Source organism: Thermothelomyces thermophilus, chromosome 1 (genome assembly GCF_000226095.1).
Source record: "Thermothelomyces thermophilus ATCC 42464 chromosome 1, complete sequence".
NCBI classification, from domain to species: domain Eukaryota; kingdom Fungi; phylum Ascomycota; class Sordariomycetes; order Sordariales; family Chaetomiaceae; genus Thermothelomyces; species Thermothelomyces thermophilus.
The window spans coordinates 637,645-665,056 of NC_016472.1; the positions used below are offsets into that span (position 1 = coordinate 637,645).

Sequence of the window (27,412 nt, forward strand, 5' to 3'; positions counted from 1 at the left end):
CTGCGGGCCAATCCCAACGCAGCAGGTATCCTATTCGGGAAGCTGAGACAAGAGACTGTTTGAGATCGGATGAAAACTGAACCGGAGACGCTGGATTGTCAGTGGGGCCTCCAGCCATAGGACGTTAATATCGCGATATATCGATATAGAATTTGTCAATTGTTAAGTTTGAAATGACTGTTGGGAAGAACTCTTCGCGTTTGTTAGAAATTTTGAGCGACCGGCATCACTTGTTGGGCAAAGTCGCGTTTTTTCTTTGGGAGCTTGGACTAACTATTCGAAACGGGAAAGGTGGTGGGGAGCTTTTCATTAATACTGCCAGAGTCGAGTCGAGCAAGACCCGGAGGCAAGGAAGCCCAGTGGGGCATGTAACTCTTCTCGATCAGGAAGCGAAGGCCCCATCCAGCTCCGGAGAAGACCGTTAAAAGAGATCTACACTACACTACAAACTCGGATGATCGGGACTAGGATATCGGCAGGCAATGAGTTCGTCCGGGTTAACATGCGAAATGAATAACTAATTGTAGTACTGCGTAGTTACAGTCACTTAGTTGCTCCGTAATTCGTAGTGCTGCGTAAAGTACTTCTCCAAAAGCCCGCCAGAAGGCAGCTCTTGAGGGAAAAACGAAGCTCATTGGCTCGATCGTGGGCGCGGTGCCGCGAAATGAACACGCGGGCACCTCCCTGCAGAAGGTACGGAGTAACAACCTAACCTACTCGCCTTCCAAGGTTTCGCGTTCGTCCAGCCTCCCGCTAGGATTGGGCCCCAAACATCCACCGCGCCGCCCAAAGCTTTTGTTCTCGGTTGCCGGGGCGCTGCACGGCACCGACGACGTCTTTTTTTTTTTTCTTCAGAGTCGTTTCCAACATTGTCCCAAGTGTTTCGGCAAACCGTTGAAAATGACCCGCCGTAGTTTCAATCAATTCGACAGGCTACCGAGTCCCACCAGGGAGGCCCTGTCTCCTCCGCCGGGGCTCCTCCCGACCGCGCTACAGCTCCACCCGCCTTCAAACCCCGGCGCGCAACGAACGCTCAGGAGATTACAGTCGGCTCATAGCTTGGGAGCAAAGGCCGCTGCCCAGACGTCGCTCATTTCGCAGCAGCAGCAGAGACTCCAGCTCCATCAACACCACTTCCAATATTTGGACCAGCACCTTCAGCCGCACCCTCCTGCTGCTCCCGCTCCCGCTCCCGCTCTCGCTCCCGCTCCTGCTCCAGCCCCGAATCTCGCTCCCGTGAGAAGATATGCGAGCATCACCCGCTCGCCACAGAGAGCACGCTCCAACAGCGACGCAGCCCCAATTCCCAACGCCGCCCAGATCAACAGGGCAGCCATGACGGCAGCCACAGCAACACGACGCTCCGCTCTGAGCAAGCGGTCCCTCGCCGCCGACGCCATGTCCCTCGACCGGCTGCTGCGGGAGGGACCTCCGGATGGCGACGTCGAAGGGGCCCTTGAGAGCGCGCGGCTCAAGATCCTCGACCAGGGCATCAAGTCCGACAGCGACGGCATGGTGAGCAGCCCCCCTACGTCCATACACACAATTAAACAAACAAGAGAGAATCGTTCCTGGGGCGCCCAGTCTTTAGTCGGGCCACTGACTCGGGGAATCCAAAACAGTCCTCACTCCGCATCTACGTCTGGCTCATCCTCCTCAACGCGCCCATGCTCGAGACCGACGCCTACCTTGCCCTCATCCACCGCGGCGCCTCCCCGGCCTACTCCAAGATCCGTAACGACACCTTCCGCACCCTGTCCACCGACCCCCTCTTCCGACGCCGCGTGAGCGAGGCGAGCTTGATACGCTTGCTCAATGCCTTCGCCTGGACGCTCCACGACGCCCGCGAGGTGCGCACCCGGGACCCGAGCGTAGCTAGCAGCACGCGACGCTCGCTGGACCAATCGAGCAGCCGGCCCGGCACGGGCTACGGGAGCGACTACGGAAGTCCGGCTTCCTCGCCCGCGGCCAAGCGAGCACGCGCCCTGACGCTGACGACCGAGGGCTCCGTCGCCAGCGTGACGGCCGAGCCCGGCACGTACGTCCAGGGCATGAACGTGCTGGCAGCGCCCTTCCTGTACGCCGCCCGCAGCGAGGCCGAGGCGTTCGTCGCCTTCCACCAGCTGCTGACCAAAGAATGCCCCGGCTACATCCGCGGCGCCATGGACGGGGTGCACAAGGGCCTGGCCCTGGTCGACAAGGTGCTGGCCATCGTCGATCCCAAGCTCAGCCAGCACCTGCTTTCCAAGAACCTGTCCGCCGAGATATACGCCTTCCCGTCTGTCCTGACCCTCTGCGCTTGCACGCCTCCCTTGCCCGAGGTCTTGCGCCTCTGGGATTTCCTCTTCGCCTATGGACCTCACCTCAACATCCTCTGCATCGTAGCACAGCTGATCATGATCCGCAGCAAGATCATGGAGTCGCCCAGGTACGTGAATCCACCCGTAACTTTTTTTCTATGTTGAATTTCTCGTCGGGGTAGGAACACAAACTGACGGACGGCCGCCAATTCCTCAGCCCCAACAAGCTCCTCCGCTCGTTCCCGGCGCTACAGGCCGACCAGATCAAACGCACCACGCTCGCCATAATCAAGATGATCCCCGACGACGTCTACGCCGAAATCGTCGCTCACGCCCGATAGGACGGCCACGCGCGAACATACGCAAACACGACTGCACAAACGGACGACGGCACCGGCTCGAACGTCGAGTCGACCGGGCTGCTCCACCCCCTTCCGCATACTTACCGGAGCATTCCTTCAAACCCGGGCATGGAAAGCCCGTCGCTTGCTTGTGCACAAACCATCAAGCCGCAATTGCCACGTCGGATCGCCGGCACGCCGGCCGGGCCAGACGAGGCTGGCAGGCGTCGAAGGGCGGCGGCCGCGGTACCTGGTTGCCACAGCACCCGCCCGGTCCGAACTGCCACAGAAGATGGCAGAAGAAGAAAAAAAAGTACCAAACCGAAAGGGCCTCCCCCCGCTCGTCCTCTTCCCCAAATGTGAAACTAGCCACCACGTTTAATGCCGCGCAGTTATGCGGGTAAATGCGGCGCCACGGGGAAACATCTCCCGTGGCCTTCAGTCCTTCCAATCTCGGCAAAGAAGCCCCGCGGAGCTGATCACCATTTGACACGTCCACAGATCATGCAGTAAGAAGAGTACGAGCGGGCTGGATAGATGAACGGGCCATTTCTGTTCCCCCCCCCCCCCCCGGGGGAGTCCCGGACATGTTCATCATCGTTTTTAGGGGCATTTGCAGACGGACCACCTCGCAGGCAACCGAAACCACCCCAACGTCTCGAATGCTGCATGTCTCTCGCTCATTGCCGGAGTATCGCAGACTACCTTACCAGCACCGGACGGGCGAGCAGGCAGACAAGGGAAGGCAGGGGCATGTAGGGGAGAGGCAGGCGATGCTGCGGAGGATGATGACGATGACGCCAGAAACGCGCGATGCAAAAATCATACGATGGTGCTTGGGTAGATAGAGAAGGCGTTCAAAAGTATGTATATACGGCTGGAAAACGCCGGGAGGCGTCAATGGGTCTTAAAGAAGAAGGCTTTATACTTGGCTTGGACTTGTTCTCCCTAGGTTTGAATTGGTTTTCTACAGGAGAAGAAAACAAGTTGAAAGAACAGAGGGAACAAAAGGTAAACAAATAATAACATCAATAATATTATCAACCACATTCTCCCTTGGTGCAGCAAATGCCACAAGAGTAGTTCTCTTTGCCGTTACTCTCGCGTCTTGCTTTTCATGATACTGAAAATGTATGTATTGCTGTGTCCAACAACGTTAGAAGATTCTACCTTTGAAGACCGTTATCTATGCCCGCAAAAAAAGAACACATCCCTTCATCGCGTCCATCCCGACTACTATTACCAACCCTAACAGCCCCACGGCCATCTTCTAATAATTATGCAACGCTGTCCGACCAGGCTACCCTCCTGCGAGCCCCCGACTCACCAGTTTCTTCCTTCTTCTAGTCTACATCTATACTCTACACTACGACGCCAACGCTAATAATGCTCGACACAAATCCCACCTAACTACCCAACTCCGCTCGTTTTTGTCTGCTCGTTGCTCCATCCGTCACCAAGCAGATGGGACCCTTCTTCATAATTAACCCCGTCATCTCGCATACCACGTGCATGTCATCGTCCCATGATCCAATGCCTCAACGCCCCATATATCCCTAATATTCCCGGCCTTCTCACGCCGTTGACATGTTAGGGCCTTAACACGGGCCACTCGCCCCTGTTCTCGGTAAATCCAAGCTCAAAAGAAGAGAAAAAACAACACCGACAGGAGATTTTTTGACCTGTCCAACTGTCCCCTGGCCGTAAAAAGAGGAGCAGCAAAAGAATCCCCACAAGGCGTCAAATAGGCGATTTCCCAGGGTCTATCTCGGCCGGAGGGAAGCAGGAAGAACTGCCCACGCAACTACCGCGGCTATGGTCCGGCATCGGAACGGACATGGTGGCCCGCCCCGCTCCGTTCTGGGAGTTGCCGTCCGACTCGTCGACTCTGGCCCAGCCGCGCTGCCATAATCCACGATAGCTGCCGTGATGAGACGATTCCTGTACGGGTACCCCGGTGACCGGCATGTTTTAGCTTCAACGCGGAAGATCAAAAGCCTGTGGGTGTCTGAGAGCCGCAAATAAAGCGAAAATGACCTGGGGACGCCTTGTTCGAACCTCGGGCTCCGGGATGCAAGATATTGGCACGCTGTATCCCCAAATGATTTGAATGAGAGGCCACGCCGCCGGCCGCCGGGACATACGGTCGCAATCACGGCAGAGGCGGGGTCCGGCCAATCCGTCATGGGAAGCGGCGTCGACCGAGTATCAACGGCTGTAAGGACGAATCGCCAACCGTGGATACACATGAGACGACGCAGGACTTGGAACGGGGTCATTTCGGACCCAGAACCGTCCAAGTGTCCCATCTTCTTCTCCAAACGGCATTGGCGCCGATGGTGCGGTGCAAGGCCACGGGCCCTTTGTTCTAAAGTCACGTTTTGTGACAGCGGGCTGAAGGCCGCCACACAAGACGAATGGGGGGGGAGCCGCTCCAGGTCCCCTAATGCTGTCAAAGGGACGCAACGGCTGCTGTCCCAAAGATGGGGACGAGTTTCAAACTTGCTCTGGCGAGGCAACTCCCGAGAGAGAGAGCGAAACGATACACGCGAGCCTAGTATGCCGCGCAACCGTCCTTGGCAAGCCTGAAGGCATGAGAGAAAAAGTCCTGCATGGCCGTGTAGTGGAACAAGATCCCGCCCAGGACGGCAACGTGCCAGAGGTTGTGGCTGCCGCCGACGTAGTCAAACATGCCCGGGCACCAGCGCTCCGGCACCTTGCTGGCATAGACGAGCGCGCCGAGGAAATACACGGCAAGCGATTTCGCAATCGGGGTGTAGAACTCCAAGACCGCCCCGGGGCTGCGCGTGAGAGAGAGCTGCAAGATCGGGAGGAACCCGGTGGCCGAGAGCGCAACGTAGAAGGCGACTCTGGCCCACGCCATGTCGGCGCCGTTGAAGCGGGGATGCCACGGCAGGATAACGCCGCCGACGCCGAGCAGAGCCGTCGTGACCATGTAAACCCAGCGGCTCACGGGCTCGCAGTAGAAGGCGGTGTACTCGGTGGTCATGATGGAGGCGGCGATCAGCAGCGAGATGCCCGTGTAGTCGACGCAGGCGAACATGGAGATGAGACTGACGTCGGCGACCGAGTTCATGGTGTGCCATATGACGCTGCAGACCAGGCACTGGCAGGCGGCAAAGAAGAAGACGGCGGCGATGAAGACGTCGGCCTTGGAGCTCAGGGAGAAGTTGGTGCTCGTGGGGTAAAAGTAGAAGGCGACGGCCAGGACGAGAACGAGGCCGATGGTGTGGGACCAGATGTTGACGAGCTCGTTCGAGAAGGAAAAGACCGACCGCACGCAGGCGAGCTTGGTCTCGGAGAAGCGGTAGCCCCTGATGATATGCGGGTTGGTCCGCCAGGGTACCGGCAAATCCTCGTAGCGGAGCAGGCCGTGCTCCCGGGCGCGAGCGATGGCGCGTTGAATATGGTCCTCGAGCGACTCGGCTGCGCGCTTCGCCCTCTCAATGCCCTCGTCCACGACGCGGTGCGCCTCGTCCATGAGGGTCTCGGCCGCATTGGTCAAGCCTTTCTCCCGGAACCTGGCCGCCTGGTCCTCCATCTCTTGCAGCATCCCGTCGAGTAGCTCGATGCTGACTTTCGCCTTTTCGTTGAGCGAGCCCGCCGCGGCCAAGGCCTCGTGATAACCGGACTCGAGGGTGTCGACCACGACTTGCAGCTTCCTCCGTCCGGCACCCATGAATTCCTCCGAGACCTGCGAGCATCGTGTCCGGACGGCCTTAAGGGTATCGAACGCGGCCGAGATGCTCGAGTCCAAGCTGAGCTCTCCATAATTCTCCCAATACTCGAGTCGCCGCTCAAGATCAGTCAGCAGCAGGTCCAGCTTGAGGAGCAGGCCTTCCTCCCCATCCATGATTTGGTTAACGATAGACTTCCTCCTCGGCATGATGTGAGAGTGGCGCCGCTTCCGCGCAGCGGCCCGGTCTGTGGCCTGGGCTCCCGACGACATGCCCCTGGGGGCATCGTCGCAAGAGCCAAAGGTAAACGGGGCGGGGCACCCCATGTTGGATGAAACATCCATGGTGACAACGAGAGCCTACAGCAGCCGGTGGGGGACGGGGCACAGGTCAAGTGTGACCGGGTGGGTGGTGGTTCCGCTGGGTGTCCGTGTCAGTGTGAGTGTGTGATAGGGTCGTAACCGGAAGCGGGACGGGCGCTGCGATGTGCTTGGCCAAGGTCGGGCCGGTGTTCGAAGAGCACGCGGAAGTCGGGGTCGAGGGTGAGGGGGGGAGAGGGACACGGGAGCACTGTGAAACGAGGGAGAAAATTCGTTCTATTGGACCGCCAATCGCCAATTGCAAATCCAAGTTCTAAATGAAGGAATCAAGAGAGCGCTGCGTTCATAGAGTAGCTCTCAACAGAAATGCATCAGGGCAATCTCCAACCGAGGAATCCGATTTCGTTGAGACCGACAGATCGTAAGGGTTAGGCACTCAGCACGGCCGGGTCAAGAGATGCAGATTGATGATGGATGAGCAGCGTCTGTTCGAGGAAGCAGTAAATAACGAGAGGGGCCCGTGGTTTAAGGACCTCGTTTCACTGGCGGGCGTTCACAGGCCGAAAGCCCGAAAGCGCCCGTTCTCGTGCGTCAGATATGCAGGTTAGAACCAATTGCTGCGGTCATTGCCGCGGTAGCCCCACATACTCAACACTTTTAAGAGCAAAAGAGGTCAACGCTTTTGGCTCTTCGCGACAACGCTTACACCGTTAGCACGAATCTGCCAGCGCACCTAAGTACACTACTACTAATGCAACACGTCACAGATAGCGGAGCGCTTCCTAACTTTTAATCTTGAGGGCTAGTTGTGTCTTTGATACAGAGTATCTGTAGTGCGCAGTATTACGTAACCCACTTTGCATACCTAGCTAACCGTGAGCTGAAAACTCGGCTTGTACGGATTTACTTTGTTGTTACTGTGGTTATACATAGAGCAGTGTAGCCAAGAAACCATTATTTCTTACAAGATCCGATACAGAGTGCATCAAGTTCTTCTGGCGCTATTAACTAGTTAGAGCTGGGCGGGCGCGACCAATCATTGTTTTAAACGACAAAAGAATACTAGCAAAGTACGGACCGCACATCATCAATCATACTTTTTCGCTTTCCTGGTAGTTCAATGCTGCGCAGCATCTCTCACCTTTGGCAAGAACGGCAGCTTAACTATCGATGTCTTAGGCTCTTTTCAGGCGAAATAGAGGCTTCACGGTGCACTTTCTCAACAACTTTCGCAGCCCCGGAATACTTCTCTTGGCAGCAATTTTTTGGATGGTCCCAGTTGCTCCAAGAGATGCTGTCTCGGCGAATCGGTGGCCGAGGTACCGAGGGGTCCAGGATGATTCCTTGTAGTGAAGGAACACATCGACTACATGGAGTAGCTAGAATATATTCCTTTCTGTCCAGACTCGATCGAAGCAAGTCCTTCGTCTCGTTCAAATATAGGACAATGGGAGAATAAGGTTACGTCTCTTGTCTATCACAGCCGTTCATTCTGTTGAAAGGCAGTTCATCTCGAGGGGTCATAAATTGGTCCGTGCTGAGGATGTTTGCGGCACGAAACTGTACGAGTAGACACTGATCTCCGTCTCTACACTACATTTACAAATTGTGATTATCTCCCACCCTCGACAAGCGAATCTCATCTGTCGTTCGTACAACGAGCGAGCTACGAAATTGGCATCCTCTGTACCTCATCACATCGCCAACCATAGCAGCGGCCCACATTCCAAACCAGCTCAGCAACCCCGACTCGGCCGACCCAACCCGAGGAGTCGCTACCTACCTACCTACCGATCACCAAACTCGGCATCAAACTATGACGGTCGACGCCCACATCACGGACCCCGCTCTGGCGTCTGTCGTCGAGACGTCCAGGGCGGCGCGGGAGCAGGCGCAGGCCCTCGTCGACCTGATCGCGCAGGCGACCGCCGCCAATCCCGACGGCGCCATCCCAGCCGATGCGCTGACCGAGATCTCGAGGCAACAGAAGCTGCTCAACACCAACATCGCCCACCTCCGCGGGCTGCACCGGGCCGCCCACTTTCGCGCGCGAGAGACCAAGAGCAGAACGGCCGAGGCGCGGCACGAGGTGGACGTGCTGCACCTGCAGCTGCAGAATCTGTACTACGAGCAGCGGCACCTCGAGGGCGAGATTGCCGCCTGCGAGGGGTTCGAGTGCGTGGCCCCCCCTTTCCTTTTTTTTTTTTGTTTCCTCTTTCCCTCTTTTCTTCTTTGATTTTTTCCCCATGTTTTGCCTCTGCGGAGTGTATTGATCGCTCTGGCTAACGCCTCTCGTCTCTTTCCCCGTCCTTCAGCCACACGTACCGGCTCTTGCCGTTGATCCCGGTAGAAGAGTTCCTCGCCCAGCACCCCGAACATGCCGACGCAGACGAGAACGCGCTGATGGTGGCGCGGATCAACCACGAGCGGGCGGAGCGTGAGGCGCTAGAGCAGCAGCGGCTGGAGCTGCAGAAGCGGAAGCAGAAGCTGATCGCCGAGAACAAGAAGCGGAGAGACGACCTGGCAAATCTAGACAGGGATCTCGAGAAATTCATCGATGTGAGTTATTGTCGGTGGTCATCAGACACGCAGCCTTGGCTAATAATCTACTCTACAGGCCGCAAAACCTATCCAGAAAATGTTTGAGAAAGTGGTTTGAACTCTCGTGGGCGGGTGAACAACTATCCTGCATCATGGAGGTCATCTGGCTGCGGGCATGCGATCAGAGGCGTCTCGAGAGAGAAACCACCCACCCACCGCTCTTTCTGTAGGAACTCGGCCTATGTTCTCAAGACATGGGCGTGTGGTATTGTGGCAAACCCAGCCTGAAGTCCACGATGCAGTCCGAGCAATTGGCCCTGGGATTGGACATCACGACCGCACCGCATCAGCCAGGCCGAGCCTAGCTTAACGCCATAACGCCGAGGGCTCCGCTGCTACGTGAGGGCGCGGTTGGTGGCTCTTGATTAGGAGACGCGACCAGCCAAAATCGCGAGTTTGGACGGCTACCAGGCAAACCAGGGGAGTGAATTGGAAAGCAGAGGGCCTTAAAGGGGTTCCCAACGCAGCGGTTTCGATTTGGTTGATGCGGTCGTGTCTGGGGCCGTTGGGATCGGGAGGTGAAGAGGAAGGGGTTTTCAATTTGTAGGCACGGTCGAATTGGCGGTGGCTTGTGGTACTGCGTAATTTCCTACTACCAAAGCCGAGTCTTCAAACGGACAAACGAGCCGGATCTGTGTACCGCTCTAACACCGTCCCGGGTCCGGATGGCTGCCCTGCAAAATGTTAAGGAATACACGTATGGAAACATCGTTCCCGGCCGTTGAAACGGACATCGCCCGCCACACTGGTCACCACTCCACTTTCACCCTTTCAAACCCCGACGGAGAAATGATTTGATGAGTGCTTACGGAGTACATGACGGAAGGAATTGGTGGAACCGGTGAACACACCGGTCTGGGGTAGCGCGTTTTAGACACTCCATAAACTACCTCGTCTACAATCTCAAGTGGTTTTCTCGCATCTGCCTCACAAAGCTGAGAATTTAAACCTCCCAGAGAGGGGGCCCGAGTTGGGACGAGGTCGCGGTGCAAGCCCGGTTGGAGATGCTAAGGGCGCAGGGGTCATCCTTTCCAGGGTGGGTTTTTCCAGAGGATGCTCCCCTTGTGACTTCGTGGCGTGCACGCTAGAAATTAGAGAGCAACCTCCCGCCTCCTCGAGCCCTCGAACGCCCACGGGAGCTATCCAAGGCACATTACTCGCCACGCTAAGGCCCCGATGAACGTGGTACTGAACAAGAAGACACACCGAGGGGCCAACGAGAGCGACTTGTTCCCGTTAACCGGAGCCGAGCGGGATGATTTCCAGGATGATCAAAACCTAAACGCGGAAGCAATCAACGCTAGATAACAGGGACTCGGATGGAGAAGAGCACCTGGGGAGCGCCCGCCACACCATTGGTTAAATTGAGATGCTCAAGAATGTGCAAAGAACCGCCGAGCCTCGACAAGACGCCAAGTGGTGAGGCCTCCCCTCAGGTTGCAAAGTATGCAGTATATACAGTATCAGCACCTTAAGAAGACGTACAGTACTATCCGTACATCTGCGTCAAACGCGTAATAGAGATGGCGCAGCACTGTAGTGTAATGTGGTAACTGTTCAACCAACTGAGCAGACGGGATCTTCCCTCAATCTCGGCGGGCAGCACACGCCAAGAAGCATCACCAAGGACGCGCGTTAGCACAGTTTCGATGGCAGTGCAGAAAAATGGGGCCCCTTTCCGGTGCTCTCGCTGGCAGGATTCCAAGTGGGGGTGCTTTGTCCATGTTACGTCGGAAGGTTCTTGCAAAGCTCCCCATGGAAATATTACCCAGAGTGGCAGCGGCCACCAATCAGAAGCGGATTACACCACAACGTACGAAATTCTGGGCGCAGAAATACCGCGTAAGGTTATGGAGCGGCTTTGCCAGGTAGACCCCAGCAGCGCTCCAAAACCCAAAACAGGGGGAAAAGCTTGACAAGCGGAGGCTGGTTGGCTAGTTGTCAAATAAGGTACTTGCATGCGTACCTTACATAAAATTTTGAGAGGGGGCATTGTGCACGAAAGTACCTGACAAGAAGGTACCCGCTGCTCGGTGCATCACAGTAGATGTGTGAATAGTGCAATGATCTTAACTTATCGGCAGTTTCTTCTCCTCTCTCTCTCTGTCTTTGCTGTTCTGGTATAGTTTTTGACTCGCTTGCGCCGCGATAGTCTCGGCCGAGCCTTTTCCTAGAGGCTTTCTTGACTTGCTGGCTTCGGCCGGAGTAGCACAGGGACATCATGCAACTTGGGAAGATGCGGGGCGTGCTGGGGCGAGCTCCAAATGCCCCACCCATAATTATTTCTTTGACATTACGTTTCCCACAGCTTTTGCACGGGCGAATGGGACCGGTCGAGCCCACGGGGGTGCGCCCAGGCAATCGGACTGAACAGAAATTTTAAACTAACCTTAGTATAGGCGGCGGTCAACCACCGCCGGTATACTAGTGTAAAGTTGACGGACTCTTTACTGCTCTGGGTGTCTGTGGCCCGGTAAAAATGCCGCGCTGCAAAGCATGTTTGTCTTCCAAAACACACCGTCGGCGTTGTGATGGAGGTCGTGATGGAGGTCGTGATGGTGGAGTTGATGTCCACACATGCCTCAACGAGCCGCTGTGGTTGGTGTATTTCGCAAAAGACCCCTGATGTTCCTTGCTCTTGCTGTTGGTGTATGTAGGAAGGCGCCAATGTTGCAATTGACTCCATGAAACTGCTGCAGCTTGGCAATGCTTTGACCCACTTTAGTTGGTGTACGAGGTCCACAAGTCCGGAGGAGACCCCGGGTTGGCCATCTTTAACACGACTTCCCTGCATCGTCTCCGTCGTCGCTCGAGGCCCGGTACGAAAGAACAGTGTCAGGAGTGCTGTGTGTGGCCTGGCCTGAGAAGTATTTCACCCCCTTTCGTCATGTGAGTTGTCCTCTTGACCGCGCCGCACTCCTCTTCACCACGTACATACACTGCGAGTATGTACATACATACATAGTACGGATAGTGGACTTGTGTATCCTAGTACCTTATTAAAGTACGCAGTACTGTGATGGTCTGAAAGCTGCAGCGCCCCGGGTCCCTTCCCCACGGGATATGCATGTGACGCGGTTGTGGCACGGCCATTTTCCCGCGATCTCTGACGACCACCGCCTAGGAGCACTGCCCGGCAGCCGCGACTCGTGCTGTTGTTGCTGTCTCCGTCAGGCCATTCGATAGTGACGAAGTGTGAGCCTCAGGCTAAAAAGTAGTAATGTTCAAGTTGCCTGCACACGAGGTGAGTGTATTGTGTGTAGTGCAGTAGACCAAGCCGAATGAAAATGCGGAAGGCTCGACTGGCCTGAACCGTGGGAATTGGGAAGTCCTTCGTCCGGAGCGAAAAAAACGTTTATTTTTCGGTTCGTTGCTTGATCGTCCAACCCATGCTTGACTCTGCCGCTCTCAGACTTGGATAGGTGGGAGATCCGTTGCCCAAGTTCCACCCTCAACTGCCAATTGCAAGTACCCCCCTGTTTCTGGAGCGCACATCCAGCCTCACCCAAGGTAACAGCTTACGCGGTAGCACTACTATGATCGCGCCTGCACTCCCCCTTTTTCCCTTCCCCTGCTAGTGGCTAGTGTATACACGTCTCTGGTGGGTTCGGTTGACAGTTACCCTCAGCTTTCGGCACGTCCCCCAACAACTTTGTAGCCCCAAGCGCACTAACTATACCGCTCTCTTCCCCTGTCCCTCTCTCTCTCTGTCCCTCTCGCTTCCTCCTTCCCTCTTTTCCTTGTGGACGGCTATCGGCTATCAGTGCGCCTTGAACTTCTGTCTCTTTCCCCACGCTTTCCTCTTTCTTCTTCTTCTGCTTCTTCTCCCTCCGCAGTCCCTCCTTCCTTATCCGCACCTCGAAGCAATTGAGCTCGTGGACTGTTGAAGAAGCAGCCTCACGCCGAGGGCATCACGACTCGCGTCCGCTCCGCCCACAACGGGGCCCTACCGTCCCCGGCTCACTCGCTCCCTCGCCTCGCGCCTCAATCTGCCGAGTCCGCTCTTCACCAATTCGCGGTCAATCTCGCTCCCGGCGCATCTTGTCCGCAAGGATACGAGCCACGACAGCATCTTTCCCTCTTCACTGTGCCAATTCGAACCATAGGCATCTCAGCTCGGTCCTCTTCCCACGGCCACCGCGATGTCGATCTTTGCGTGGTGCAGCCGGCGCGCCGGCGGTCTCGCCATGCTGGCCACCATTGCGCTTTCGTACTGGGTGATTTCGAACCAACTGGAAAATCGACGGTATACATTTATGCATGAGTCAGTCGACAGCCTTAGTGCGCCGCGCCCTCACGACCCAAAGAGCGGTGGCCGCCTGCTCAAGCTATTTTCGTACTACTGCTTGCTCATCCATTTCCTGGTCTTCATCTTCCCGCTTCGCTCCTGCTGGGCCGTCTTCTCCATTACGAGGAGCCTGAAGAAGGCTGCGCGCTCCAAGGCATTGAGGGATATCAAGTTCGGCCACCGGCGCCGGGCTTCTTCCACCTCGCTCTCCAGCTCCGAGACGTTAACCTCGTCGCGCGACCTGAGCTCGGCTTCCAGCAGCGAAGCCGGCGATTTCGAGCTCGAAGGGTTCGCCGACGACATCGCCCCGGATCGCGTCATTCATGCCATCGTCATCCCAAACTACAAGGAAGAGAACGACACACTAAGGGAGACGCTCGAGGTTCTTGCTTCGCATCCCCAGGCGCGAAGCACCTACGATGTGAGTCGCACTCTGCTTACCACTCCCGCAACCTCAGCTGGTGGTTACTCTCACTACTCTCACTGCTCCACGCCGTTGTTTGTTGGGGCGGCGTCGGGTGGAGCAATGATCTTCAGGGGTGGCATTCTTCCTGTGTTGCGGGTGCCCAGAAAGTGTCAGGGCTGACAAGCGTGAGGTCCAGGTCTACCTTGCAATGGAGCAGAGAGAGCACAATGCGGAGGCAAAGGCCGCCAGTTTTGTCAACGAATTCTCCAAGAAGTTCCGCTCCATCGACTTCACGGTGCACCCGTCCGACATCCCCGGCGAGCTGGCTGGCAAGGGTAGTAACATGGCGTGGGCTGCGAGAAAGCTCAGCGAAAAGTACAGCCTTGGGCAGCGGAAGGACGTCATTGTCACGGGCATCGATGGTGAGTGCGGCTCAGCTGCGCGGCTACTCTAGCCCCCGGCCCCGGCACATTCCTACAAGAACTACAACAGCACGTTTGGGATCCCTGCATCAGTACGTCAGCATTCGCTAACCAAAAGATACTTCCTAATGCAGCTGACAGCCATCTTTCGGCCAATTATTTTGCGAACGTGACGGCGATGCATGTGGCTCATCCCGATGTGGCTACCACTACTCTGTATTCGGCTCCCATCATCTTCGATCGCAACGCCCATGATGTCCCGGCTATTGTCCGCGTCGCGGACATCCTGTGGTCGGCTGCTGGCATGTCCGGACTCTACGAGGGCTCATCGGTTGCTCCCCCTACATCCGTTTACTCGGTCCCTCTCGAATTGGTCGATCGCGTGGGCGGTTGGGATTGCGACTCAGAAGCGATTGGCGAGGATCTGCACATGTACCTCAAGTGTTTCTTCGCCCTCAACGGAAACCTGACAGTACGCACCGTCTTGAGCCCGGTTAGCCAAACCAACGTCACAGGCGGTGGCCGCGGAAAGGGAGTCCCAGGTATCGTCGCGGATGTGCGCGCTCGGTACAAGCAGGCCCTTAGGCACATGTGGGGTGCCCTCGACACGGGCTATGCGCTCAGGAAGGTCGTGGAGGTCTGGAGAGAGAGGAAGCACACCTCTCGGGCGTTTCGGCCCCTGCACACATCGATGTAAGTCGCGCCGTGCTAAACCCAAGGGGAGGAAACCCACACCTAACTCGGATCAAGGAACGACGAGTCGGACAACTACGTCCCGCAGTCGCAGATTGACGGTGTGGACGCCGAAGCCGTACCCGAGAGCGGTATCTTCTCTGACGTCGTCACCGACACGCTGAAAGAACCTGACTGGGAGCGCATTGCCATCCTCTTCCACCGTTTGTTTGAAGCCCATTTCCTGCCTGTCCAAATGACCATCCTCGTCATCGCGTCGACGCTCTACATGTGGGCTGCGGATGGCACGGAGGATGTCCACGGTGTCGCTTGGATCTACAGCGTCTGCAACATTCTCCGAACCCTCGGGTTCATGGAGGTCGCTTTGTACCTCTTTCTCTATGAGAGCTTCCACAGGATATGTGTCGAGACTCGCGAGAAGGAGATGGGCAACGCCGGCCTACTCAAAGGTATGCACTTTTCGCGGAGAAAAGCCAAAACGAACTTCATCGACTACGTTATGGTGCCGCTGGTGGCACCAATTTTCGGTTCGATCCCATGCGCGCAAGCACAATTATGCCACTTCTGGACGCTCGATTTGGTTTACACAGTCAGTAAGAAGGTTACCCGGCGCAGAGCAAAGTCGATAACCGCGGATGCGTTGGTGTAACACCGCACGGCTTACGAACTTTTCGACAACCTTTACTTTTTTTGGGTTTCGGCAATTTCATATTTTCTACGTGCATGGTCTATACTTCTCCCGGGCTGGATACCGTTATTCCATTTCGATGCTATTCCATTTATGCCGAGAGACCAGTGGCGGAGAGCTCCCGGCATCGTTCACCACACATTGAAACGCCGATCTCGTTCTTTTCTCGCTTTTCAAAGAGAGCTATATTCTGCTCCAACTCGGGCGACCGGCGCGTATTGCCTACCGTTACGGGCTTTGCCGTTTAACGGTACAGGGTTTCGGCGACGCGTTGGTGTAAAATCAAGAGGGCGTGCTGCTGATATGCATGGCATGGCATCGGAATATGGCATCTAGATATTGGGTTTGGGGGGGGCAGAAGGGTTGGTCGTTTCGAAGGATACTCGACACAGACGATACCCATCGTTAGTGCTATTCGCTTTAGAGACTGATACGGAGGAGAAACGGAAGACGCGGCCATGGTGGCTCAGCCACGAAACCCGCTCTATGATGACAGCTGAGCCGAAGGATTCACGAGACCAGGCAAGAAAGAGAGACCGGTACTATCCGCCACCTGGGACGGGCCAGCCCCGGGGAAGAAAAAAAGAGGAAACGCTAGCCCCTAATTTTTAATTATTATTTATGTACATACAGAGAGAGAGTCTGGAGAGAGGAGCATCACGGCATCCGCTCGCAACGAGGGATGGGGGGGTGGAGTGTTTACCGACTGTAAGACGAGGAGCGGGACTGGTCGGTGGTGTTCAGGGGGAGACCTCGCCACACCGATGGTTTTCACTATCATGTGTGTGCTCTTAATCCAGGAGCTTCTGGAAATGGCATTGGCCTAGAGAGAGAGGGAGAATACATTCATGACGCTCGCTTTGGCCTGCGGCTAGACAAGACGCCTTCTCCAAAAAGCTCTCTTCCGGTTTGATGGCTACGTGAGCTATGGTTCGACGGTTGCGGTGTCCCTTCCTGTCCTCTGCGTCTTTCTGTGCCTGGTCTTCCCAGCCAGATTGAGTGAGTCTCGTACCCGTACAGGCACATGTGCAATACGTGTTGTGGTGTAAACAGATAACTACGGCTTCCCCCCAATCTTCCCAAGAACGTAGCGGGTATCTTGCGCAGCGCTTGCTGATACGCGGTCGACCCGATTCTGATCTGGGCTTTTTCTTCTGCGCCGGCGGGGTCCATTATTAGATAGGACAAGACGGGAGGGAGGGGGGATGACGCGTTCTGGGGCGTAACCGTTTCTTTTGTCTTTTTTTTTTTTTTTTTTTTTTTTTGGGGGAGGGGGGGGGGCTTCTGCGTGGAGTCCTAGGGTGCGACGGCCCGGGATTGTGTGCGGCTATGCTGCTTCGGTTTCGTGACTACGTGTACGATATACATGTGTCCTACGATGGTGGGACGTGGGCGGATATTGTTAACAAGATACGTTGTGGGTGGTCGGTTTCTGACACGCATGTTGGCTCATGCTGGTTCTCTCTGCTGGTTTCGATGTGTGTGGATGGGAAAACCGGGTGGCTGTGTTTGTGCGCATGTGTGTGTGTGTGTGTGTGTGTGTGCGTGTGTTGTCGAGGTCGGTTTTGCATTGCTTCATCCGGATTACGAATCGGTTTTGTCTTGAATACGCGACTCGGAATGGAAACCGAGGTGCTTATCAAGTAGGTACTGAAGCACTTATGTAGGTAGTGTCTTCGGGAAATTTTGAGGTTCACTTCCGGTTTGTTTTGAAGACAGACAGACAGGGCCTGGACTCAAGGCAAGATTAAACGAGAGATCGAATGGATGATAGGTACTAGTAAAGAAAGAGAAACCGGACGGAGGGAAGAGAGATCTAGTTGTCTAAATGGTTTCGTCGATTATCCGGCCACAAGTACGGAGTACCTGTGCAAGAACTCAAGAGGTGTCAAACGAACATGTTACCGCGTATACGTTCTTAAGACCGCGTACTTCAGCTGACACGAACGTCTTGTATATAACTCGATGCAACCCGGAAGTATTCTAATGAAGAATAGAGGAAGCAAACGTCAGAGCGTCAATTGTGGACACATTTGAGCGACATAACTAACGTTCATCCAATTAGTGTAGATTGCCAAGTCTCCGCGGTCATCCATCCAGCTCCGTGCCGAAGGGGTTCGGAGGATATCCGGCACCCTGACCAATTGGCGTTCGAGGCGCGGTACCACCCGGCCCGATGGACGGGACGCTAGCGCCGTGTGGCGACCGCCCGGACTCTCACATCAGGGCCGGGGCTCCGGGGCTCCGGGGCCCCTCGGCGACGGTTGGTAGACCCTCGGAAAACACTGCAATGAATAAACTGCTCGGAATCAGATAAGAGTGCGTATGCTGAACCGCCGGGAAGCTCCCTTCTGTGCGCACCGCAGACCAACACGATTTCGCATAGCTCGCGAGGCCTGCAAGCAGTCGTCTATCACCTCTATCACCATGAAGGGCACCGATTCCCGCGAGACCATCCGCATCGGAGTGTTCATTCCGACGGAATGCCAACTCCTCGACATGGCCTGCATCGACGTCTTCGGGACCATGAGCCACGAATACTTCGCCCTCCTGGGTGACATGGTCCCAGCCCCGATTGCCAACCTGGCCCCGAGCGTCCAGATCTTCTGTATGTGCATTACATCCCTTCGATTCGCAACAGCAGCCGGCCCGCTTCACCACGACGGCCAACTAACCTGCTTCTTTCCGGCTTTCGCCCCGGCTTGATAAAATACAAAAAGACATCTCGACGGTCCAGCCAGGCGAGCTGATCGGCATGACCTCGTCCGCACGGATCGCCTGCACCCACCACCTCTCCGACCCGGCCGTGCAGCCGGGCCGGCTCGACATCGTCTTGGTGCCGGGCCCGGACCCGACGACCGACTTCAGCAAGCTGACCGAGGCGACAGACTGGCTCGCCGCCCACGGGGCCCGGCCCGAGACCGACATCCTGTGCGTGTGCACCGGCATCTACCTGTGCGGCGCCGCCGGCTTGCTCAACGGCAAGAGGGCCTCCGGGCCGAGGGGTCTGCAGCGCGATCTGGCGACCAAGTTCGAGGCCGTCCAGTGGGTCGGGGAGGAGCTGAGGTGGGTGAGGGACGGCAATCTCTGGACCAGCGGTACGTACCTTACCTTAGTTGCTCGAGTTCGAGTCCCCTCCCGCCGACTGTCCTGCACAAAGGAAAAAAAGAAAAAGGAGAAGAGAGAAGAGAGAAGAAAAGAGAAATAAGGTAGGAGCGGGCGCTGACACTCTTGTTATCGACACAAACAAACAGGGGGTGTCACAAACGGGAACGACCTGGTCGCGGCGTATGCCAGGACCAGCGGTAGGATTCCCGGGCCTGTGGCGGAATTCGGCCTGGTTATGGTTGACGTGGGGGACAGGCCACAGAGGTATAGCAAGGGTCGGGTAGCCTTCGGACTAGGCATTGTGTGGCAGATCCTGAAAGCCGTCTTCATCGGCGCCGGGAAGAAGAAGGCGGCTTGAAGCCGTAGGTGGGGCATTGTATTGGAAGCACAAGATTAGTGAATTAAAAACTGCACCGAGTGGTGGTTATCGAGGTGTATCTATGTATCTGTACTTGCATGAAAGTGCTAGGCGATTAAAAAAAAATAGCCATGACCATTACATCATTTTCTGGGCAAAACGCGGGTCCGTCAACAACGCTCTGAAAGGAACTGATCTGAAATAGCGGCTCATAATGATTGAAATGCTTAAAAATAATAAACTCATAATCTGTATCCCCTTTCCTCCGCACACTCGGTAGGACACTAGCCGCTACGCTGTTGATGGCAATGGTTGGCTGCCGAGAATCGAGGGTACAATTTGCTGAGGGTTTAGGACAGGGCAGTCAAAACAATCCAATACACTACAACTTCCTCGAGGGCAAAACATGGTTAAGCACCGCTAAACCGAGGGCGGCAGGCGGTAAGGGCTCCATGCGGGGCTCGGGCTCGTTGGCCGGGGAGCCGATGGGGCGATAATGCTTATCAGCCCAGGAACTGTGGGGGCGGCTCTAAATTTTTTTGGATTTCTCGATCTCGGCCAGGCAAAAGAAATTCTGCAGAAACCGATTTTTTGGTCGTCTCGGCTTCCCTCGCTCTTCCTGAACATCCTCCCGCGCCCTCTGCAGCCGCATACCATTAAATCACCCGAGTCCTCCATCTGTCCTCTCGGAATTCCATTTTGTACCTTTTTTTTTTTTTTTTTAGCAGAGGTCAATCTTTAAGCCGCACTCGAGATGTCGCCGCTTCTGCCTGTCGCCGTGTACGGCCTCGAGGTTCCTCCGGGGGGGGTCATGGTCCCCGCCGAGATTGAGTTTCCGGCGACGGTACGCTCACTCCTCAGTTTCAGATTCATCTAGCTACGGACATGCTGACAGTCGCGCCCAGATCCGCATCACCATGGCGGCCATTGACCCCACGGCCGCGCCCGAGACTGACGACCAGGGCAATGTTCCCTCCGTCCCTCGCTCGACCCTGAAGATCCACAAGGCGAACGTCGACGAGAACGACGAGGAGGGTGGTGACTACCTGGACTCGCTTCTCGGCAAGGATGACGAAGATGACGAGTCGGATGAGGATGACGAGGAGGCCAACGGCGGTCCCAGCGACCCGTCCAAGTCCAAGAAGGCGCGCCGCGACGCCGCCATCAAGAAGCTCCTCGAGGCCACCAAGGAGGACTCGGACGACGAGATGGAGGATGCCGACTCCAAGCCCAACGGCGTCAAGAACAAGAACAAGAACAAGGGCAAGGGCAAGGCTAGCGACGAGGACGAGGAGCAGAGCGACGACGAGGAGGACGACGGCGAGGACCTCAACCTGGAGGAGTACGTCGTGTGCACCCTCGATACCGAGCGGGTATGTACATAGTCCCCTTGGTCGAGACGCTTCTGGCCGCAGCGGTATCAGGCGGACTAACATCCCATCGCAGACCTACCAGCAGCCTATCGACATCACGGTTGGCGAGGGCGAGAAGATCTTCTTCAGCGTCAAGGGTACCCACACTGTGTACCTGACCGGCAACTACGTCGTTCCCGAGAACGAAGAGGAGGACGACGAGGAGGACGATGAGGAGTATTCGGATGACGAGTACGACCTCCCTCCCGGCATCGAGGACGAGGACTCGGACGAGATGAGCGACGAGCTCGACCACATCGATGGCGCGGCCCGCGTCGAGGAGGTCGACACCGATGAGGAGGAGGCGCCCAAGCTGGTCGAGGCCAAGAAGGGCAAGAAGCGGGCCGCCGAGGAGGAGGCCGATGGCCTCGACGACATGATGGCCAAGGACGAGAAGAAGCTCAGCAAGAAGCAGCAGAAGAAGCTCAAGAACAACCAGGGCGAGGCTGTCGCTGCCGAGTCCAAGGCCAAGGATTCGCCGGCCGCTAAGGGCGACAAGAAGGTCCAGTTCGCCAAGGAGCTGGAGCAGGGCCCAACCGGCCCCGCTAAGGACAGGGCCGAGGGCAAGGGTGACAAGGCCGAGAACAAGGGCGACAAGAAGGGCCTCGGCGTGAAGGTTGTCCAGGGCGTCACCATCGACGACCGCAAGATCGGTACAGGCCGGACGGTCAAGAACGGCGACAAGGTGGGCATGCGGTACATTGGCAAGCTCCAGAACGGCAAGGTGTTTGATGGTAAGTTTCCATGAAGGAGAAGGGCCTTGTTTCTTTTTTTTTCCGGAGACAAGTTCAAGCTGACCCGCCGTGATTTAGCCAACAAGAAGGGCGCGCCCTTTACCTTTAAGGTCGGCAAGGGCGAGGTCATCAAGGGCTGGGATATCGGCATCCAAGGCATGGCCATTGGTGGTGAGCGCCGCCTGACCATTCCTCCTCACCTCGCCTACGGCAGCCGGGCCCTCCCCGGCATCCCGCCCAACAGCACCCTCATCTTCGACGTCAAGCTGCTCGAGATCAAGTAAACAACCGGTTGCCTTGAGGGCCCTTTGCCACGGGCTAGACCCGATTAGCCACCTCTTGCTTGGTACCCGGCGCGCGGCGTCGGTCGGTGTGGGTTCCGTGTACTCTATGAGGAGGGGAGTCTCCTTCTTTCCCTCTTCCCCTCGCTGGCGCCTCGAGAGCTGGGCGCTTGATTTCCTTTGCTCTGCTGTGCTGGCAGCGGGAAATGCACACAACACCGTGGAGACCTCCGATCTTGCTCGGTCTGCGAGGATCCCCTGCTCTATGGGGAGCAGACGAACGATTTGGCGGGATGACGATGGCTATCTAACATTGCATCTGGGTCGGCGAACTGAAAAAGTTCTTCTGGACGAGAATTTTCTGTTTCTCTCTCTGTATCCTGTGTTTCCTTTGTTCGTTTATAGGCGCCAATGATATCTCGGCAGTTCGAGGATACATTCAGCTACTTTGGCACTCGGGTCCTGCTCAGCGTTACGTTCGTTATCTGTTGTTCTTCCGTTTTGGTGGGCCTCCCGCCGAGTCACTGCTGACCGGGTCATTCCTGCCCTGTATGTCGTTCTTCCGGCAACCCCGGAGTCCACGTTTTCCCACAAGGTAAGAGGGACAGTAGGAAGGGACTTTCTGAGAATGGCTCCCACGCAGCTCCAAGTATTCGCCTCCCCGACCGACTTTTCATCGCTTAGCGCTGGAAGCCTCTCCAATCCCGGTTGCAGTCCCTGACTTGCTCCAACTTTTACGAGTCTAGCCATACGCAGCATATACCACGGCCACAGCAGCAGTAACTATTACGGCCTCGCCTTTTTACGCGGACCGGATGAATCGACATGAACGAGCATCTTGTCCAATACTTTGGTTATACGGCCGACTCCTCTCCGGGGCTTGATCAGACGCCAAACCCCTTCTCTAGCAGCAGCTATCCTCCGCCGACCACCCACCGCTCCGCGCTGTCTGCCAGACTCCGGCGGCAGAAGGTCAAAGTGTTCACGGCCCTCAAGTCCTTGACCAATAACGACTGTAGGTGCATGTCTCCCAACCGACTCGGCTACCTTTATGTTGACCCAGCTTTTTCTCTTTTTTTCTTTTTTTTTCTTTTAGCCTTCGAGCAATCAAACGCAGGGGAGCAGTCCGTCACGTCCTCGGAAGGACAGAGTACGAAGTCGACCCTCATCTCGGGTCTCCACAAGATGTCAAACGCCATCATCCGCCCTCCCCCGGAGCAGACCGTTGTCCGCAGGGCATCTCCCCAGAGCCGACCGCTGCTGAAGGAGACGTTCCAGGAGGCCGAGATGTCGCCGGCGTCAGTCTCAGGGTCGTCCGGAGTCGCTGTCGGCACCTCCGCGTCTAACACAAACTCCGGCAAGATCAGCGCGCTGAGCAGCAGCGGCTCCCACCCCTCGACGGACAAGACCTCGCCACGACCCATGTTCAGAGACAGAGACCCCAACACGTTAGGCGGCGACGGGCGAGCCGCACGCCTCCCAACGACCCCGAGCAGCTCAAGGACCACCGCAGCCCGCCACAGCCCACACCCGTCGTGGAGGCAGACCACCAGCGGAACTCCGCCGTCGTCCCCCCCAAACACGTCATGCAACAACAATAACAACAACAGGTCGGTTTGCAACCTCCTCGACCCGATCCATGAAGTACCGCCGTCCCTCCCGCCCCCGGGCCACCATCATCAACCCCATCGTCGTCGTTTTCGGGCCCGCGGCCGGACCCCGCCACCGCCGCCGCTGCCGCCGCTGCCCCAGCCGGGCGTCGCCACCGCAGAGCGCGCGGCGGCCGCCAAGATCTTCCTCGAGACGCACTTCAACACGCTGCTCGCGTCGGGCCCGTCGCCCAGGCAGATGCGGCGGCAGATGCTGGAGACGGAGCTGTTCAACCGCGCGCGCGAGCTCCGCGAGCAGCAGCAGTCGGAGGGCAGTCCCAGGAGTAGTACTAGAGGTAGTGGTGGTAATAAGGGGACAGAGGCGCGAGCGGCGGCGGAGGCCCGGGCGCGGTTCTGTCGGAGGGAGGCCGAGCATCTGAGAGAGGTCCGGGCCATGAAGGCCGGGGCGATCAGGCTCCTCGGTAGCGGCGGTCTCGCCGTCGCGGCGGGACGTTACGAGACGGTCAAGGTGCTGGGGAAGGGAAGCTTCGGGGTGGTGAAGCTGGTGAGGGAGCGCGGGCGGGAAGGGAGGGTGTACGCGATGAAGGTGATCAGGAAGAGCAAGATGTTGAAGACGAACCAGGAGGGCCACTTGAGGGCCGAGAGGGATCTCTTGGTGGCGAGCGAGGGGTCGAGGTGGTAGGTTCATGCCTCTCTGATCTTTGCTTGATGGATTGATTGGGCTGATTTGTCACGGCCCCTGGGTGTTTCTTCTCAAAGGGGTTATGGCTATAAGATTGGCGTGATGTGATGGTTGATCGCTGACGGTCAAGCTTAGGATCGTGCCCCTGGTGGCCAGCTTTCAGGACCTCTCGAACCTGTACTTGGTGATGGAGTACATGCCCGGCGGTGACTTCCTGAGCCTCCTGATCCGGGAGAACGTGCTGCACGAGTCGGTGGCGCGCTTCTATGTTGCCGAGATTGTCCTCTGCGTCGAGGCTGCGCACTCGCTCAAGTGCATCCACCGCGACATCAAGCCCGACAACTTCCTCATCTCGGCCTCGGGCCACCTCAAGATCAGCGATTTCGGCCTCGCGTTCGACGGCCACTGGTCGCACGACACGACCTACTACAACAGCCACCGGTAGAGCCTGGTCAAGAAGTTAGGCATCAGGGTCGACGGCGACGGCGAGGACAGGGACGGGGCCCGCGGCCTCGAAGACAGGAGGTGGGCCAGCGGCATCGACGCGTCCCTCGAGAGGCACGACAAGAAGGACCTGTATGACGGCGAGCCGCTGCTGAATTGGCGCAACCGCTGTGGGACCCGGCACTCGGCCCGGAGCGTCGTGGGCACCAGCCAGTACATGGCGCCCGAGGTGATCGAGGGGAGGAGATACGACGCGAGGTGCGACTGGTGGAGCGTCGGCATCATCCTCTTTGAGTGCATCTACGGCCATACCCCGTTCCTGTCCGAGGCGGGCAGACAGCAGACCAAGGAGAACATCTTGCGGCACCACGAGACGTTCGGCTTCCCGCCGCGCCCGACCGTGTCCCGCCGGTGCCAGCACCTGATGCTCTCGCTGATTACAGACAAGGAGTATCGTCTCTGCTCGGAGCGCTACCGCATGAGGGACTTCATGATGGCGTCGTCGTCGTCCTCCTCCTCCTCCTCTTCTGCCACCTCGTCTCCCGGGGCCGCAGGCGGCTCCAAGATGCGCGACTTGGCCGGCCGCTACGTGTTTCCCTACGACGCCGAGGACATCAAGGCGCACAAGTGGTTCCGCCACATACCCTGGGAGCGCCTCCACGAGCTGGAACCGCCGCTGGTCCCGCAGCTCCGCTCCGTCGACGACACGCACTATTTCGAGGACGGCGGATCGGTCAGCGACGGGAGCGAGAGCGAGCTAGAGGCAGACGGCGGGGGTCAAGTGCAAGACACAAAAGACGGCGCGGCCGAGCGAGCCCCGCGAGAGGCGTTTTACCCCTCGCCGGCATGCTCTCCTCCTATGTCTCCCCCTTTGGAACCGAAAAGTTGGTCCCCGGCTACCACAGGCTACCAGGCCTCGACTATCCTCGCGCAGCAGCAGAAGCAGCAACAGCAACAACAGCAACAGCAACAACAGCAACAGCAACAACAGCAACAACCACAAGTGCCCCCTCACGTACACCTCGACGACGGGTACTTGACCAATCCCGCGACCGGAACCACCAGCACCGCTCATGAGCCGTTCTCCCTCTTGTTCCTCCCATCCCTGGAGTCCCCCGTCACCACCGCGCTCTTCCACATCTCCCCTGCCTTGAGCACCACGGCCCATACGGCCGGCACCTGCCCGACGACGTCGCTGTCGCCCTCGCAAGAACAGCTCGCCTTCCTGCGCCCGCTGCGGTATCCCCTCCAGACACTGGCCCTCGCGGTCCTCGCCGCGCCAGGGCAGGCAACACCACCATCACCGTCACCGCGCGACGGCGGCGTCGTTGGTATCGTCGAGGAGAAGCTGGGCCTCCTGGAGGCGTGGCTGGCCCGGTTTCCCCCCGGCGATGGCGCACCGAGCGAGGCGGAGCGGGCATGCCTGCGCGAATTTGTAAGGCGGTTCGCCGCGCCTCCTGCCGCCGCCACCGCCGCCGTCGCCGTCAATGCGGGTGGCGGTTTGGATGAAGATGGGGATGGAGATAAGCGGCGCCGCGGGAAGGAGCGCAAGCGGCCCCGGGACCGGTTGCTCCGGGACAAGGCGACCAAGACGGTGGCGATGGAGGTGCGGAGGCGAACGGCGTTTCTGGGGTACGAGTGGACCCGGATGAGGAGCAGCGGTGACGACGACGACGACGACGACGACGATAACGACAGCAACGACGATGTCGTCGTTGATGGTGAGACCCGGGGAAGAGTGGCGGGCGATGGTGATGGTGACGGTGGTCCGGGTGATGATAATGACGACGACGAAAATGTAGCTGTGGTTGCTGCTGCTGCTGCTGCTGCTTCTGGGGAGCGTGCCGGTGATCCTTCGGATGCTCCCGGGCTGGAAGAGGAGCGCGTAGCGGCCAGTCCAGATGGGCAGAAGCAGGGCGAGAGATTTCAGGGGTGGGGTGTTGACGCTGCGGTGGTGCGGGCCATGTATAGCGGTCCGTGGAGTTTGCGTTGAATAGGGCGGGAGGCCGGGAGAGGAGAGTAGAGGGGAGGCCAAGCCGCGGATACAACTGGGCCAATCCTCCTCTTTCTTTCCTTCTCTTTTACTTCTGTGACTTGTTGAGGAAGAGACGGAGGTGAGTATAGATAGAGTTGAGTAATTAGCTATAGGGTACCGAGTCAAGTAGCAATAGAGAGCATTAGCATCTGAGACCAGCGGGTTCAAAGCCGTGTAATTGGCAACGAGCTCCTTCTTGAACCTCGGTGTTGTTTGCCATCCCAGGATGCATGCGTTCTACTACTGACCTCTTGATGAACTGCAGGCGCCCAGTGGCTGGTTCAATTTTTTTTTTTCATCTGATGGCGTATGTTTAAGTGGCACAATTTTATTATTTTCTGTTCTACAATTGAGAAGACCTTAAAGTTGAATCTGGGCAAATCTCTAGAATCCCTCTGACCGATTGTGTTTCCTCATTCCCACAACATTATTATGAGATTGCAACCACTTACTACAGCAGCGGTTACCATTACTCGGAAACAGCCGAAGTAGCTCCTTTCGTTTCTGCTGTATCAATTGGAGCATCGAATATGTTCTTCGATGGGAGAATTAAAAACCGAGAAATCAAATTCATCTCTACGCCCTTTGACACGAGGCACACCGACACAAGGAACTCGACCTGAACGGGTGAGAAACTACTCCGTACTTCCGTGCGAAAGTGGCAACTACTGGATGCGCCGAGGACAAATGGCAAAGTGTTCTTAAACTGCAAACCACTCTCTGTCCCTCAACAATTAGGCAAAGCCTGAATGGTCCGCTGGCTCAATGGCAGAGCGTCTGACTACGAATCAGGAGGTTCCAGGTTCGACCCCTGGGTGGATCGTTTCTTTTTCCCTCTAGCACTTTTGGCGCATGGTGCTTTTCTACCCGCCTTCGACTGCTCTGTGTTACCAACTCCGTCTACTCCAGAACTTCTGAACCGCTCTGGTTTCAGTCGTTTATGCAAACAACTCGTACATGCGCAACCGTGATGGACAACTAGAGGACACCT

The 27,412-nt window shown here is 57.0% G+C and overlaps 7 protein-coding genes and 1 non-coding gene across 8 annotated transcripts; 7 read left to right on the forward strand and 1 right to left on the reverse strand.

The window, feature by feature from the left end:
• The first annotated feature begins 863 nt into the window (after positions 1 to 863).
• Positions 864 to 2,476, forward strand: MYCTH_2294200 (uncharacterized protein). The gene is made up of 2 exons (XM_003658384.1): positions 864 to 1,515; positions 1,623 to 2,476. The coding sequence occupies exons 1-2, from the start codon at positions 1,336 to 1,338 to the stop codon at positions 2,463 to 2,465; spliced, it is 1,023 nt and encodes a 340-aa protein (XP_003658432.1). The 5' UTR covers positions 864 to 1,335; the 3' UTR covers positions 2,466 to 2,476.
• A 2,596-nt stretch (positions 2,477 to 5,072) lies between these two features.
• Positions 5,073 to 6,885, reverse strand: MYCTH_2294202 (uncharacterized protein). The gene has a single exon (XM_003658385.1). The coding sequence runs from the start codon at positions 6,513 to 6,515 to the stop codon at positions 5,196 to 5,198; it is 1,320 nt and encodes a 439-aa protein (XP_003658433.1). The 5' UTR covers positions 6,516 to 6,885; the 3' UTR covers positions 5,073 to 5,195.
• A 1,397-nt stretch (positions 6,886 to 8,282) lies between these two features.
• MYCTH_86520 (uncharacterized protein) lies at positions 8,283 to 9,959 on the forward strand. The gene is made up of 3 exons (XM_003658386.1): positions 8,283 to 8,834; positions 8,975 to 9,218; positions 9,277 to 9,959. Exons 1-3 carry the CDS (start codon positions 8,476 to 8,478, stop codon positions 9,316 to 9,318), a joined length of 645 nt encoding a protein of 214 aa, XP_003658434.1. The 5' UTR covers positions 8,283 to 8,475; the 3' UTR covers positions 9,319 to 9,959.
• Positions 9,960 to 14,380: 4,421 nt separating this feature from the next.
• On the forward strand, positions 14,381 to 15,860 carry MYCTH_2294206 (uncharacterized protein). Its single transcript, XM_003658387.1, has 2 exons — positions 14,381 to 15,069; positions 15,127 to 15,860. The coding sequence occupies exons 1-2, from the start codon at positions 14,555 to 14,557 to the stop codon at positions 15,716 to 15,718; spliced, it is 1,107 nt and encodes a 368-aa protein (XP_003658435.1). The 5' UTR covers positions 14,381 to 14,554; the 3' UTR covers positions 15,719 to 15,860.
• A 2,324-nt stretch (positions 15,861 to 18,184) lies between these two features.
• On the forward strand, positions 18,185 to 18,965 carry MYCTH_2049865 (uncharacterized protein; the record flags this gene model as incomplete). Its single annotated transcript, XM_003658388.1, has 2 exons — positions 18,185 to 18,365; positions 18,478 to 18,965. The coding sequence occupies 2 exons, from the start codon at positions 18,185 to 18,187 to the stop codon at positions 18,963 to 18,965; spliced, it is 669 nt and encodes a 222-aa protein (XP_003658436.1).
• An 814-nt stretch (positions 18,966 to 19,779) lies between these two features.
• MYCTH_2294210 (uncharacterized protein) lies at positions 19,780 to 21,851 on the forward strand. The gene is made up of 4 exons (XM_003658389.1): positions 19,780 to 20,067; positions 20,129 to 20,596; positions 20,670 to 21,369; positions 21,448 to 21,851. Exons 1-4 carry the CDS (start codon positions 19,978 to 19,980, stop codon positions 21,651 to 21,653), a joined length of 1,464 nt encoding a protein of 487 aa, XP_003658437.1. The 5' UTR covers positions 19,780 to 19,977; the 3' UTR covers positions 21,654 to 21,851.
• A 1,350-nt stretch (positions 21,852 to 23,201) lies between these two features.
• MYCTH_61755 (uncharacterized protein) lies at positions 23,202 to 25,110 on the forward strand (the record flags this gene model as incomplete). Its single annotated transcript, XM_003658390.1, has 4 exons — positions 23,202 to 23,935; positions 24,078 to 24,383; positions 24,501 to 24,841; positions 24,941 to 25,110. Coding segments are annotated over exons 1-4 (1,254 nt in total), but the record flags the coding sequence as incomplete, so codon positions are not given.
• Positions 25,111 to 27,172: 2,062 nt separating this feature from the next.
• On the forward strand, positions 27,173 to 27,244 carry MYCTH_t1. The gene has a single exon. It is a non-coding gene; the product is annotated as a tRNA-Arg (tRNA).
• The last annotated feature ends 168 nt before the right edge of the window (positions 27,245 to 27,412 follow it).

Excerpts from the sequence above, each read along its gene's own strand:
- MYCTH_2294200 (XM_003658384.1), top strand. The coding sequence starts at position 1,336 with ATGACGGCAGCCACAGCAACACGACGCTCCGCTCTGAGCAAGCGGTCC. Across the intron at positions 1,516-1,622 it reads AGTCCGACAGCGACGGCATG|TCCTCACTCCGCATCTACGT; the intron begins GTGAGCAGCCCC and ends AATCCAAAACAG.
- MYCTH_2294202 (XM_003658385.1), bottom strand. The coding sequence starts at position 6,515 with ATGGATGGGGAGGAAGGCCTGCTCCTCAAGCTGGACCTGCTGCTGACT.
- MYCTH_86520 (XM_003658386.1), top strand. The coding sequence starts at position 8,476 with ATGACGGTCGACGCCCACATCACGGACCCCGCTCTGGCGTCTGTCGTC. Across the intron at positions 8,835-8,974 it reads GCCGCCTGCGAGGGGTTCGA|CCACACGTACCGGCTCTTGC; the intron begins GTGCGTGGCCCC and ends CCCGTCCTTCAG. Across the intron at positions 9,219-9,276 it reads ATCTCGAGAAATTCATCGAT|GCCGCAAAACCTATCCAGAA; the intron begins GTGAGTTATTGT and ends TCTACTCTACAG.
- MYCTH_2294206 (XM_003658387.1), top strand. The coding sequence starts at position 14,555 with ATGCATGTGGCTCATCCCGATGTGGCTACCACTACTCTGTATTCGGCT. Across the intron at positions 15,070-15,126 it reads CGGCCCCTGCACACATCGAT|GAACGACGAGTCGGACAACT; the intron begins GTAAGTCGCGCC and ends ACTCGGATCAAG.
- MYCTH_2294210 (XM_003658389.1), top strand. The coding sequence starts at position 19,978 with ATGTCGCCGCTTCTGCCTGTCGCCGTGTACGGCCTCGAGGTTCCTCCG. Across the intron at positions 20,068-20,128 it reads AGATTGAGTTTCCGGCGACG|ATCCGCATCACCATGGCGGC; the intron begins GTACGCTCACTC and ends AGTCGCGCCCAG. Across the intron at positions 21,370-21,447 it reads GAACGGCAAGGTGTTTGATG|CCAACAAGAAGGGCGCGCCC; the intron begins GTAAGTTTCCAT and ends GCCGTGATTTAG.